At 44.2% G+C, this 14,885-nt stretch overlaps 1 protein-coding gene and 1 long non-coding RNA gene across 10 annotated transcripts in view; one reads left to right on the top strand and one right to left on the bottom strand.

Moving 5' to 3' along the window:
• Nucleotides 1-14,885, top strand: part of SRGAP2 (SLIT-ROBO Rho GTPase activating protein 2) — a 234,957-nt gene that overhangs the window by 558 nt on the left and 219,514 nt on the right. For 8 of the 9 annotated variants that reach the window (XM_082350167.1, XM_082350165.1, XM_082350166.1 and 5 more), the window contains exon 2: nucleotides 1,336-1,944. In XM_082350167.1, the coding sequence (XP_082206293.1) occupies nucleotides 1,878-1,944 (67 nt within the window). In that variant the 5' untranslated portion in view covers nucleotides 1,336-1,877. Of the gene's footprint in view, nucleotides 1-463; nucleotides 598-1,335; nucleotides 1,945-14,885 lie in introns of those variants that run through there. The other variant, XM_082350164.1, reaches the window with a different exon arrangement.
• Nucleotides 1-14,885, bottom strand: part of LOC309609433 — a 258,292-nt gene that overhangs the window by 142,209 nt on the left and 101,198 nt on the right. The gene's annotated exons all lie outside the window — the stretch shown is intronic.

Below are 14,885 nucleotides of genomic sequence, written 5' to 3'. Positions count from 1 at the left end.
AAGGAGGGGTGTTCCGCACTGCTTCCGGGGCTCTTCCCCTGCCCCAGCCCCCGGCCCGCCCGGAATGGCTCCTCTTCACGCGCTCCCGTTCCCAGACCTATATCTGGGTCCCCAAAGTTGCTAATATCCTAGTACTTCATGTAACATCGCGGCCCACGATAGTCTCCTAACTTCCCCCTCACCCCCAAGGTAATCGTCCCTTTGCCCTCTCCTCGCCTATCAAGCGTGTGCAGAAGCTCCAGTTATCCTCGGTTCCCGTGCAGCCTCAGGACCCCACCTCTCACCCCCCTCCCCGCTTCCTGCCTGTCTGAACCACCACGCCGCTTCTTCTGCTCCCTGTTCCTCCCTCGGTGCGGCCCTTTCTCCAGGCGCGGGAAGTGGGAGACTCCCGGCGCGGAAAGGGAAAGGGGCGGCCAAGGAGGGAGGGTCGCCGCTGCGGCGCGTCCGGGAGCGAGACGCCCGGCTCTGCACTCCCGTCCCAGTCCCTCCCACCTCCTGGGCCTGGGTCGGAGCGGGATCTCCTCGGGTACCTCCTGGTGCGAGGAGCTGGGACTGCGACCCTCAACGACCTTCCCCCAACCCCCAGCCGGGGATTGGGTGCGGTATCTGGGATCTCTGGGCGTGGGTGACCAATTGGGGATGGCTTGAGAGGCGGTGGCTGCCTTCCTCCCCCCCCGCCCCCCACCCCCCGCCTTCCCGGTTTTCCCGACTCCGACCCTCGCCTCTAACCCGTTTCCTGCTTCTGCCGACCACATTGTTTTCCTGGATGTGTCCCGTGCCGAGCAGGCTTTTTCCTGCAGAGCACTCCCCCCTCACCCGCCAACATTTTGCTGCCAAGAGAAGCTAGTAACCAAAAACAAAACAACTGGGAGGAGGGGCGGAGGGGAAGAAAAGTTGTGCCCTGGTGGCTTGTCCCTCCCCGGCTTTGATCCCCTTTTAAGTCAAGGGAGTTGCCCCAGCCGGGGGTCGGGGGCCGTATCGTAGGCAGGGCCGGGAGGGTTCCCTCCGGTAGCCGCTGCCCAGCGCTGGCAAGGTTCGGGAGGTCGCCGAGGTGCCGCAGTCCCCGCCCGGAGCCCCGCGTTCCCGCCGCTAGTCCCCACCCCAAGACCTCGAAGGCGGCTGCTCCAAAGTGTTTTCTTTCAGCCTTAAAACAAAATCCGGAGGGAGCTTCCTTCCTCCCCACCTCGCTGCGCCGGGCTCTGCGGGCCGGGCGGCGTTTGGCTAAGATGAATGGGCCCAGGCCAGCCTGGAAACGGCTTCCCTTACCCCACCCCCGCATCGATTAGGATCTGCGCTGGGGCTGATCGCCCCCTCCTCTTTTCCCTGCATTTACAGGCAAGTGAACCGGAGCAAACGACTTCCGATCCAGTCTGCGCTGCTGCGGCTCCCGTTTGGGATTTGATTTGCAGCATCTTCGAGGCTGTGCAACAAAAAACCGCGAAGCACGCCCAGCCCTCCCCCGGCACCCCGATACGCACCCACTCCCTCCCGGGGACCCAGCTGGGCGAGTCCACATCCCCGCGCTCCCCACACCATGTTGTGCGGAAGGACTTCCACTCCCCGCCTGTGTCGTTGATGTCAGACCCCAGGCCAGCCTCCGGGCGCTGCAGTTCTCCCGGCTAATGCTAAGGCTGCGGCTTGGGCTCTAGCACAGGAACCAACCGCCGCCGCGCCGGCCCCAGCGCCCACCGTCTGCATGTGTCCGCCGTAGCCGCCTGCCCAGCCCGCAGCCCGCGCTCCCCGGAGCGCTGGAGACCACCGCGGGGGGCCCCTTCTGCCCTTGGGAGAAGCGATCTTGGAGGTATTGATTTCGGTGGTTGGATTTTTCCCGTGGATTTATCAATTCACAATTCGAATTTGGAAGAAAGAAGGAAAACATGACGTCTCCAGCCAAATTCAAAAAGGATAAGGAGATTATAGCAGAGTACGATACTCAGGTCAAAGGTAAGGGCTTTGAAAAATAGCATAATGCATATTCTCTGTAGACCATTGAGACATGGATTTCCACCCTGATTTGCAAGATGTTCATTTCTTTGGGTGGAGCAGGTGGGGGCAGGCTGACCCCAGAGGTGGTTTCATATGTGGGTCTGAGCCTCCGAGGGATTGGCCATGCCAGGGGCCACAGGCTCTGGAAAGGAATTTTCGGAGTGGGCTTTAGATTTGTCTGTAGGGCTGGCCATTATTTTGGCAGTCCTTTGACCCAGGCTAAATAGGATGGGGGGAGGGGCAGGAGGTTCTTGGAGAGAGAAGGGCGGCAATTTGCCTCTGGGTGTCTGGGTCAGATTTCCTTGAAGGACAACTGAAATCTGACAGGTGTTTGGGAATTTATTTCAGAGGTTGAAGAGGAGTCCAGGCAGAGAAAGGCAACCTTGAGAAGGTGTACCATTTGGAGAGCCCTGGGAGAGGCGGGGTTTTTTTCTGATGCACTATATCAAAACATGACATTTGCTATGGCATAAGGCACAGAAAGTCTGTGGCCACCTTGGGTGCACCTTGTACCTACCTGGTCTTTGGTTGTCTGCATTCAGAGATCGGAGAACAGAAAGAATAAGGTCACTCACACCCGGTCTCCGCCCTCACCTAAACCTGAATGGAGTTGGGTTGTTGCTGGGTGGTGCTGAGTCTGGAGAATGGGAAGACATAATTGTTTAACCCTTCTGTGTTGTCCTCTGCTCCAGAATACATGCTTTTAAAGGCCTGCTTACCTCTCTGCAAAAATATGAGGGGTAAAGCAAAATGTGGACCTAGAGAAAGCAAGTGACCTGCCAGCACATCTAGTCTACTGCCTGACTTGGCGCATGAATCAAAACCCCTTCCCAGATAGCCTTTTTTAACCAGCAATTCCCATAGAAGGGGTTCCCGCCTGTTAAAGAGCCCCGGCATATGGTTATGCAAGGCACCGTCCCTTCTTGGCCAGTCACTGGAAAGAGCCATGTGGCTCTAGCCCACTGAGACTTCAGCTGGGTAGTGGGAGAGGTGGGTGGCCTTGAATGTTACACCACATGGTTGGAGCTCTGGGTTTTCCTTTGTTTCGGAGTACAGAGGGAGGGGCCCCTCCTTCTTTCCCTGCACCAATGTGAGAAGACCTTTTCCTATCCTAGAGGACTTGGGAAGGGCCATGCCTCCCCTCTAATGATTGCGGGGGGTGCGAGTAGGGCTAGAGTTTGAAATGGGAAGCTGCTTTATCTCTTGGAAGGTTGGAAGGTAGTTTGAAGTCCCCACTGTGCCTGTAGGATCTTTTTAATGTCATCAGCTTGGTCAATGCTGGAGGTGCCCTGAGGGACCTTCTATCCACTGGGCTGCAAATATTGGTGGGTTTATTGCAGAGATGGGGGAGTTGACTGATGGATAGCTTCAGTTGAACTGGGATTGGGAGAGGTGTGGTTGTGAGGTATAACTGAGGTCTTGGCCTCTTGTCACTGCTCATAATCTGGGCCTCTTTTTGTAAACAATAAGCCACTGGCCTCGGTGTCCTGTCCAGATGCACTGCAGTTTGCTGCTGGAATCCCCCCTGCAGTTTTAACCAGATATGTCATTCTTTTTTTTTTTTTTAATACATCCTATTCTTAACTGTTGCCATAGGGAGCGTTAATAACTTTGACTTTCCCAGATTTCTCTCCAGAAGCACGCCATTTGACTAAGGTGCAAAGTGACTTTGCATGTTTATTTTTTGGAAGGTTCGGGACTGATAGGTGTTAATAGAACTGTATCTGCTGATTCTGTATTGGTGAAGGATTTCTCACAAGTGTCTCAATTAAATACTTTGTGTATTTACAAACATTACTCATTGACATGATGTAATGCAGTTGACTATTTGGGGTTTCTCTTCACCCTTGCCACAAGCAGGGGACTCTTTTGATTTGCACTGATATTTTTGCATTAACACTATTCAGGATCGTAGAATTTTATAGGTGGCCGAGCATGATGTCTTACTCAGAGAAGGTGCCCAATGAATGCTTAAGAGACTGATTTGAATGGTTTAGTCCCTCATTTACAGCTGAGGGGAGTATAGAGAAATAAAGAGGCTTGTCCAAGGTCACACAGCTAGGTGGTGGTAGATCTGAAACTAGAAACAGGTTACTGACTCCCAATTCTCTATTCTATTCTATTCATATTTATTATGATACATCATTTGACCAGAGTAGGGAAAAAAAAAACTCAAGAAGCCAAAGTCTGACAATGGATACTAGTAGTAATAGTGATAATAATAGATTACATTTTGGGTGGTCATTATGTTCCATCCTGTCCCAAGTGCTTTATAAGAATTGTCTCATTTAATCTTCACTTAAAACGTGAATATTACTTCATCCTCTATTCACTGCATGAAGAAACTGAGGCTTAGAGAGGATAAAGAAGCCCTCCCAAGGTCACACAGCCAAACCACAGCAGGTGGACTCCACTTCTTTATTCATCAACTAGTTACTGAGTGCCTTCAATGGGTTCTGGGGACTGATGATGTAGCAGTGAACAAGAAAAAGTCCTCTCCCTCATGAAGCTTGCATTCTAGAGTCTGTGTTCTCCATGGAAGATCATAGAACTTGGAGACAAAGGACCCAGGTTCTGGATTGGCTCTGCTCCCCTGCTAGCTGGAAGCCCTTGGTCAGATTTATGATGTTTCAGTTTTTTATGTGTTGTGTGGGACTCATAGTGCTGCCAGTCTTACCTCTCTTATAGATGCCAAGATAAAAAAGAAAATTGCTTTTTTGGTCTGGTGGTTAAGAGCGCACGTTTTTGAGTCAAAGGGATCCAGGTTTAAATCTCAGCGCTGTCACTCGCTTGCCTCGCTCCTTGGGCAGGTTACCTGACTTGTCCAAGCCTCGGGATCCTAACCTGGAAAATAGGCAGCATAATATGTGTTTCCTAAGGTCATTGTGAGGATTCAATGAGATAGTATATCAAAATCATTTAGCACAGTGTCTGGCACTTGTAAATGCTCAATAATAGTAAGGTCTGCTGAAATGGGATGACCATTAAGGCCACATTGCCTTTTCACTCCCAAAGTGCCAGTTATAATGATAGGAAACAAGTCTAGGATGAAACTTGAGTTCTAGTTTAAGTTCCTCCAGTAGTAGTGAAAGGTATCTTGGTTTAGTCACTTAAACCCTCTAGAACTCAGTTTCCCATTCTGTAAAGTGAACAGGTAAACTGTCTAATTGTTGGCCGCTGTTGTTCTATATGTCTCTGACCAGAGTCCTGGGTCTTGCTTTTCAGTCAGAATGGTTTGAATCAAGGGGACCCTTAATGGACTTTGGGGGACGCTGTCTATCCTGTGGTTTTGGGTCCCTTTAAACCATCTGCTTGCGTGTGCCCTGAGGGACTTCTGAGACTGCAGCCCCAACCCTACCCCAGTGTGGTTTTATGAGGGGCGTGACTCCTTAGTCTGCCTTGGAGCCGACTTCTTAAAAACCATCATTGTTTCTGGTTTGTGGGTGTTCAGATTCCTTTGAAAGTTCATGCCTTTCAATCTCTGACTCGAAAGCAATAATACTCTTCGTATTTGTACATGGGCTCAATTTACAAAGTGCTTCATATACATTCATCTCTGCAAATTCTTGACAGATTCATGGTCAGATTCATCGTCATAACCTGAGGCCTTTTGGCCTCTAGTTAGTTAGCTTCTTTTGGGATTGGAGCAGCAAAAGGTGGTAAGGTGCAGGGCATAACCATCACAAGAGGTGATAATCTAGCTGGCATTTGGATGAGTTCACATCACAGCAAACCCTCCCAGCTATTGTCCTGTCTTTGTTCAAGGCTACCTTTCCTGTACCCTCTACACACCTTGAGTTTTTACTGTCCCCCAGAAAACTTGAGATTGACAGTTAATGCAAATATTCTAGGAGGAATCATCTGAAACAGAGTGGCACTGTGTGCTGAGCCGTCAAATTCTCTTTCTTGAGAACATTAGGGGTCTTGTCTTTTTTTTTTTAATGTCTTAGAAGAACAGTGTGTGAGCACCACAGAGCTGAGAAGTGAAATTTTGTAATTTCCATCTGGAGCATTTTGATAGAAAAGCCTTTGCCTGGAACAGTTTAACCCTTTCAGGACCCTTTCAGAGCAGGAGATGAAATTTAAAACTTTAGACATATTGTGTGTGCACACACACACTTGGGAATGCGGATTGCTGATATTTAAACAAGCTTGTTCCCCGGGGAGGTGTGAGCGGTTCTTCACTCCTGCCAGCAAAGGTCTTCTCCGAAGCTTCTTTCCTCCCAGCCCCCATTCCTCAAGGGAGCTTTAAATATAATCAGTTTGTGAAAAGCTGCAGTAAAACATCTCATTGGAATCCCCAAGCAGATGCTATCATCTTCCTGCGAGATGATGGAAGGCACCTCTTCCTTTGCTCAGGGAAAATAGGACTCTAAGTAAGGTGAGCTCCTGGAAGAAAATGAAGCTCTTGGAAAAATTAAAGTACTGTACTCTGTATCTCCAAGTTAAAAGGCCCTGGAGGAAGGTGGTGGGCAAGGATCTGGGCATGCTGTGCGCTGTGCAAAGTAGCAATGGTTTAGAAACAAGGTTTGTGAGGAGTCCTTAACTTTTCCAATTTCAGGCATTCTCTTGGGGAATGGGAACAGAAATTTCCTTTGGAGAAGCCCATCTGGTAATTATGCACCACACAGGTTGACAGCCCAGACAAGCCCTAATCATTTCTCTGTTTTGAAGTTTACAGGGTCTGACCTGGCCCTGATATGTAGGGTCCACACCCTTTTAAAATCAGCAGGTGCTCAGCCCCTGACTCCTAAACTCCCACTGTTCACTCTAGATAAACGTGGGCTGCTGGTGGCACCTGTAGGGTTCTCCTTCCAGAAGAGAGGTTTTCTTCATGGGAATTGTGATTACTTTAGATCCTAGACCTCTGAGGGCTTTGTTAGGAAAATATGATGTCATGTTGTAGGGAAAAAGAAGTTGATATCTCTACTGGTAATACAATTCAAGTGAATAGTTTTAACTGGTCAGCTACAGAATTGGACTTTTGGGGAATCTGGGAGAGTTACCTTCAAAGTTGTTTGATTTAAAAATAAGTAATGAGAGCACTTAAAAATGTCTTTGAAAATTACAAAATAACACCGTTACTGATTTTACAATAATGTGTAGGAACTCTCATCTCTCTCTCTCTTTAATTGTGGTAAAATACACATAACATAAAATTTATCATCTTAATCATTCTTAAGTGTACTGTTCAGTGGCATTAATTACATTCACATTGTTGTGTAACCATCACCACCATCATTCCACAGAACTCTTCATTTTGCAGAGTTGAAACTCTGTACCCATTAAACAATAGCTGCCCCCTGCCCCCATTTGACAACTCTAGGTACCTCATATAAGTGGAATCATACAGTAGTTGTCCTTTTGTGACTGGCTTATTTCACTTAGCATAATGTCTTAAACGTTCATCCAGGATGTAGCATGTGTCAGAATTTCCTTCCTTTTTAAGGACATTATATGTATAATCCACGTTTTGTTTATCCATTCATCCATCCATGGACACTTGGGTTGTTTCTACCTTTTGGTTATTGCAAATAATGCTGCCATGAACATAGGTATATTCCTATTTTTTTTAAATGTCCTCTACACCAAAGTTTTACAGGCCTGTGTATACATTTCTATATAATCACCTGTCCTCATTAAATTTTTAGAATTAACCTTTAAATATACATATTTTCATATTATGAGTATATATTTATGTTGGTAGTATAAGCATTGTATATTAATTTTATACCTTTTAATAATTACATGAATGACTAAACTTTTATTGTATTTTTAACAGCTTTACTGAGGTTTAACTGACATATAATAAACCTCACATGTTTGAGGTATACATTTGATAAGTTTTGGCATGTTGTCTACCTGTGAAAACATCACAATCAAGATAAGTGAATGAAACCATCACAAAGTTTCTTCATCATAATGTGTTAATAAATGAGTAAGATAATACTGCATTATAGAAATGACATTAGGTTAAAAACAAATAAGTATAAGCCAGATATTACCAAGTTTTAAATAATGATCCAAGCCACCCAGATTGGTCCCTGGAAAATTTATTTAACCTTAGTAAATAAAAATAAACAATCTCCCAGGGAAGTTGTGTTAATAATTGTGTCTCAGCTAGTACCCTGTTTAGGAGAGAGGGTACAGGATAGGGGAAGAAAGAAAAGAAAAAAATCTTGGATACGTTACAAGTTGAAGAGTGACAGTATCTATTTTCCTATAGTCCTTGCTTGAACTAGTCCCCTGGGCCTCAGGCCTCTTCTGAAACTGGTCACAAGTGAGCCAGATGCCAAGGGGAGGGGCTGGGGGCTCCCATGGGAGATCTGCTCAAGTGTTATGAATATGGCTTCTTTCCTCTAATGATTGATTCCCTATCGTCTGTTGAATAGAGACCAACTTTCCAAGGTGAATATTACTTGGTCTTCAATCTGGCTGCAACCTATCATGTCAACCATACTTTTTCATTTTACTTTAAAAGGACTGGAGGGCTATCTGCACTATTTGACATTCTTTATTTTTTATTTTTTTTTGGTCACACCACGTGGCTTGCGGGATCTTAGTTCCCCAATTAGGGATTGAACCTGGGCCCTCAGCAGTGAAAGTGCAGAGTCCTAACCACTGGACCACCAGGGAATTCCCTATTTGCCATTCTTTAGACGCATATACTATTAACTAATATTTTGCTGTTTGTTTGGGGCTTAATGTACTAGGCATTATGCTAAATACTCTACATAAATTATTTCATAATTCTTACACCAATTATAGGAGGAATATATTGTTATTCTCCCATTTTGCTGATGAAGAAAGTGAGGTGTAGGAGATTCAGCGACTCACCCAGAGGCTGCAGCTAGTGAATGAGCAGGAATTAGAACCTCGGCCATCACCAGAGTCTTAAGTTCTGAGCACTGTTCATGAAATCCCTCTTTCTCCCTGCCCAGCCCCACATCTCCACCTACTGAGATCTCACCCTTCTAGTAAAGCTCAACTTTTCTGGGATGCCTTCCTTGGTCACACTGATCAGAAATGACCCTTCTCTCTAGTTCATTCACATAGCGCTATGGCATTGATCTTGTACTGCCTTAGGTTTTAAATATTTGTCTTTTAGTCTTCTCTCTACTGCTAGACTTCTGGTAGGAATGGTTTGAGGTTCTGTAGTGCAGTGCAGTGCACTGCAAAGAGTGTAGGCTTTGGAAGTAGCCCTCAGTTGGAATCTTGTCAATATCACCTCCTTGCTGTATATCCTTGCTCACTCAACTTCTCTTCTGTGACACAGAGATAAGACCAACCTTGCCGGTTTATTGTGAATGTGTGTAAAATGCTAGCTCCATGTATGGCAAGTATTAAATGCTAAATAAGTAACTCTTACTATGGGGGGGCCCCTTCAGATAGTAAACATGTCTAGAATAGTGTTGTAGCCTAAATGGTGGCTCTTAGTAAATATATACTGGCTGTAATGATGAATGCATAAATGAATGACCTGGACTACTACAAATAATTTTTTTAGAAGTAGTTTCTAAATTTGATCTTGATAATATATCTTGCATAATACCACCAAAGTGATTTTTTAAAAAACCAAACTTATCGTTCTGCTAAGGTCATAGCATAGACTGTTTACATCCATCACTTCCCAATTACCTTGATCACATTTTTTACCACTAGAAGGCTAAACTGCCTCTCGTTCCCTTACTGCATTATGTTATTTCATGCTTCATGCTTTATCCATGCTGTGTCTTCTGTTTGGAATGGGTCCTTTTCCTTGAACCTGGAAAACTTATCCTTTAAAACCCAGCTCAGATGTCACCACCTCCAGGAAGTCTTCCCTGCTTATCCCTACTCTCTGCATAGTGACCTTGTGCAAGATCCCAAGCAGGATTCCTTAGCATCTCTGCACAGGGTTAATCAGCCCACCCTCAGCATCTCCTCAGCAGTGTCTTTGTGCTTATTTGTATATTGCACTCATCATATTACATTGTAATCTCTTCATTTACACCTCATTATTTATAAGTAGCTGAGTACCTGGGGGATGGAATTGTCTTTTATTCATTTCCATGCGTCCAGCTTCTGGCATGGAAATGAATAAATACTTATAAATTGAATGTGAACCTTTTCTGAGTTGAGGTTGGATTTGACAATGCCAGGATGCCTTGCTTCTGCATTTCTCCTCCTACTCCAATAACAAGACTTCTCCTTATGTTAATGTTATTTGAAATTCAAAGTAGATTAAGCATTGTGAATATTATCATCATACAGGGACAAGTACAAACTATGTCGCGCTGTGGAGGTTCCCCAATGGTGTTAAGTTTTTCCTTATTTACTACCCCCTCTGCCCCTTTAAAATCATTGCCCTAGAGCTATACTTGAGTTCTTCAATCATGTCTTTCCTTAAAATTCAAGGAAAATATTAACTCTGAAATTCGAAAGAGTTTAAAACAAAAGTAAGGTTTTTCTGTAATTGAAGCAAAACACATTCTACATTTGTCCAGGATTTATTCATCATTTAAAACAGATATTCCAGGTCTAAATTTGAGAAAGTTTAGGTCTGTTTTGACCAGGAGTTAAAACAGAGTTGACCTGAAGAAGAACTGCTGGGATACTTTTTCGAGGCATGGTTTTGGAGAGAGCTATTGCCTTATTAGAAACAGCTACATGGTCTATGGTAAAAGGGAAAGAAACGTCCAAAGTGCCCAACAGAAAAACTCTCCCCGCTGGTTTTTCTAGTCATTTGGTATTAAGTAGCCTTGACTTTATTTATACATTGTGAACGAAGGGTTCTGAACTTGAAATATACATTCATGAGGAAGGAAGAGCAGCTGGGGAGTGCACCTCCTCCATTTCTATGAGTATTTTAGGATGCCATCTGTTAGGGAGAAGGCAGAGCCTTTTTTTTTTTAACCTTTTCTTCTAAAAATGCACTAATCAGTGGGCAGGTGACCCAAAAGGCATCATGAAAGTTGGGACCTTGTCTTTGCTGCCTGAGCCCAGATTCTGCCTTTCAAATCATAGTAGGGTCTGAGTGCTCACCCTGGAGAAGGTGACCTCACCAGCCATGGGCTCCACAGGAAGACAAAGCACAGAAAACAAAGGTATCCAGGAGCGTGAGCTGGCCAAGACATGATATGCCTGGAGCTTTAAGAAATACATCCTGTTTCTGAAGAGTTGGCACCAATTTCTCCAAACGTTGAAACCCCTTGGAGATCTGCTCCTTTTTCCCACTAGTCTTTTTCTTGTGTTTATTTATTTATTTTAGGGGGGTGAGGGTAATTGGGCCAGATCTTGTCAGATGAGTAAACTGCTCTTTGGGAAAGCATCTTGACTGAGATATCTATTTTGGAGCAATACTTCTTTGGGTCCATAACAAACTGAACTACAGGGCAGCATGGTTCCCTGGGAAAGAGTGCTGGATTTGGAGTCAGAAAGCCTTGGTTCTAGTTTGGCTTTGCCATTTACAACTGTGATTTTGGGGGTAACTCACCTCAGGTCTCAAAATTCCTTGTTTGTTTCCTCATCTGTAAAATCGGGACAACAATTCTTGGCCCTGGCTAATGGTGATGGTGATTATGATGAAGATGGCTAGCATTTAGTGAGTACTTCTTATGTCTAAATTGTGTTTGAAGTGCTTTACGTGTAGTCTTAACTCATGAATCTCCCAACAGCCCTATGAGGTAGCTACTATTATTATCCCCAGTTGACAGATGAGAAACAGGGAGGTTAAATAACTTACTCCAAAGCACACAGCTAGTAAGTGATGAAGGCAGAGTGGGAAACCAGGCCCACTCAACATTGTTGTGAGGCTCCAATGAAATAATTCATTTGAAATGCCTTTGAAACTGTGAAATGCTGTGGACATTTAGTTGATTGTTCTCATTTCCTAGTATCTTGATGCTAAAAGGAGTTCTAAATGCAGTGTTCTAAATGTCTTCCTAGTATGTACCTATTTGATCTGCCTATGCCTTGGTTTTCTCATCTAGGAAAGTGGGGTTAAATTAGAAAATTTCTAAGGCCCACCGCAGCTTTCATGGTTCATTAGTTTTGCTTATTTAAGATATTGAAGGTAACAGTTTTGCCCCTATTTCGCAGGCACACTTGTAAGTACAAAACCCGTTGTATTGTCTGAATGACACTCTCCCCAGCCCCAGGGCTTGCCATGTCTGTGTGGCTGCTGCACACATGGAGCGTGGACCCCTGTGGTGGCACAGTGGCAGCTGCTCTGGAGAGCATCTGAAGTGACACTTGGTTAGGTGTCACTATCTGATAGAAAGGTGAGCCTCACAGCTGGGGAAATTGAGGTGAGGGATAGTTACTTGATTAACCTAGAGGTGGACTTGTGACTGGGTTACTAGGGACAATAAATGCTTTAATCAGGATAAATATATTAAACCTAGGACTTCCAGTAAGCTCAGAGACTTACAGAGTGAGAAAATTCTCCCCTGATACTGGTGTATATGGTTTTCCTCATCAATGGTCATGGGCCAGAGGTGGAACTTGTGTTAACGCTGGGTATTATAGAAATTTATGTTGTGTGCAGAACTTGAGTTTAAAAGAAAAAGAAAATGGAAGTTGGGTGATTGTCTTAAATTAAAATTATGGAATAAGGAAGTAGGAGGTTTTTAATCCCTGACATCTGGTCTGGGACAAACTGGGCGGAGGTGGCATGGATGTGGAACTGGGTAGGGTTAATCTAGACATCTGGGCTGTGGGGTAAGTGACTTCAGGCTCTCCCAGGATGTAGGATGGCCTCTTGCCTCTTATATTCCTCTCCATGTGTTAGGCCCTTTGTCAACTAAGGGATTTCTTTGTGGATTGTGATGAGGTATGCTGTAATATGGAGTGGAAGTGTTCCACGTTTGTGTTTGTTTTCTTTCCACCTAATGAATAGGCTAAGTAACAGTCTGTCGTTTTAAAATGAGTACCATTAATAATGATGACAGCTCATATTTTTATCAGTACAGCATTTAAAAAATATCATTCACAGGGAGGGAAGGAGGGCTGTAGGGCCATGGAGGACTAGCTATGTCATGTTGGACAAGTCCTTCCACTTTTGGGATTCTCAGCTTCTCAGCTAGAAAGTAGAAAGATGGATTACTAGTTCCTTGCTTCGTCATTTTTAGGACATACGATCCAAAATGGTTATCTTCAAGTGAGTTGACACATAGAGTTTACATGTTCATAATTGTCCTAAGAGAAGGGTAGAAACCATAGAACAGATACTGTAGGTTCTTCCTACTCATCTCTCCTACTCCTGGTTTAAGATTTCATCTTTTTTTAAATTTTATTTAATTTATTGGAGTATAATTGATTCACAATGTTGTGTTAGTTTCAGGTGTACAGCAAAGTGATTCAGTTATACATATATATATATATTCATTCTTTTTCAGATTCTTTTCTCATATAGGTTATTACAGAATACTGAGTAGAGTTCCCTGTGCTATACAGTAGGTCCTTGTTGATTATCTATTTTATATATAGTACTGTGTATATGTTAATCCCAAACTCCTAATTTATTCCTCCCTACCACGTTTCCCCTTTGGTGACCATAAGTTTGTTTTCGAAATCTGTGAGTCTGTTGCTGTTTTGTAAATAAGTTCATTTATATCATTTTTAAAAATTAGATTCCACATGTTAGTTTAAGTTTTCATCTTTAAATGACATTAGTAAGCTTTGTGTTTTAGATGTCCTTGGAGTCAGTTGTGCTGTATCTCTTGATCTCTCTTATTTATTCAGTGATTTGTGGTGATGTAAGTTATCTCAACGCTTTGCTGTCAGCAGTTTTAAACAAACATTGAAGCATTTTGGGTAGATGATATCTGTTGATTTGATTAATGAGGTTCTTGATCTGGATATTTTAAGACCAGTGACAATACAATTTTAAAACACCTAGTACCCTTTAAAACTACAGTAGTGTTCCCACTGCCAAAGCCTGAAATCGATCGATACCAGTTAGTTCTTTCTGACAGTACATGTGTGCATGTGAGCTTTCTTTCCCTCTTGGGCCAGGGAGCAGGGCTGCCAGTCCAGAAATGCTAGCTCTTCCGGATTCAGCAGCAAAAAGAGTTCATCATTATCCAGGCAGAAACAAACCTCCCAAGTTTTTAACCTTCCGTTACCTAAAGTCTTCTCCTTGTTCCTCACAGAAGATGAGGCACTCCTGAGCACAGGCGTGCGCGTGCACATATACGTGCACACACACACTCTCACAAAACTTAATGTAAAACGATCTCATGTTTATGAGAGCTGGAATTACTTGTGTTCTGCAGGCTCAGTGGGCATGATGTGAAAGCAGGGCTATTTGGCCTGTGGAGATTGCAGATAAGACCATGATATGTAATTGAATAAGAATTTGAAAAATTATCCGATAACATTAGGAGCAGCAAAGCACTCGCTCGTGGTTTTTTTTTTTTTTTTTTTTAAATGCTTGAGAACTATTTGGAGGAGGAGTAAGGAGCTGCTAGCATTGTTTTCAGGGTGTGGGAACCCCCTCCCCACCCCATGAGCCAAATCTGTTTGCCCAGACAGAGTGTGAGGTCTCTGAGAGATCCCAACAGATCATTTAGTATATTCTTCTGCCCCCGGCAATTCTTCAGTCTAATCATGTCAGGAAAAGGGCTGTCAGCTAACCTTTAAAATCTTTTCCAGAAGAGTACACTGTAGCCTACCTTTCCATCTTGTTCCAGTGACCCAAACTATAAATGGTCAGTTCTTTCATTTGTGGAGCTTGAAACAGGATAAAAAAGGAGGCCTGATGAACTGAACTTACGTTTTTGCTACTGCCGCCACTCCCTCTGTACAGACCTTTGCTTCATCTGGGTTCTCAGTGGCTCAGGGAAGGAGGAGGTAATTGATGAAACTTTCAAGGCGTAGCCTCATGGCTGCTGGGGTGTTCTTCTTCCCAGTATCCT

Source organism: Balaenoptera borealis (genome assembly GCF_965194805.1).
Source record: "Balaenoptera borealis genome assembly, chromosome: 1".
Taxonomy (NCBI): Eukaryota; Metazoa; Chordata; class Mammalia; order Artiodactyla; family Balaenopteridae; genus Balaenoptera; species Balaenoptera borealis.
This window is presented reverse-complemented; position numbering and strand designations above follow the sequence as displayed.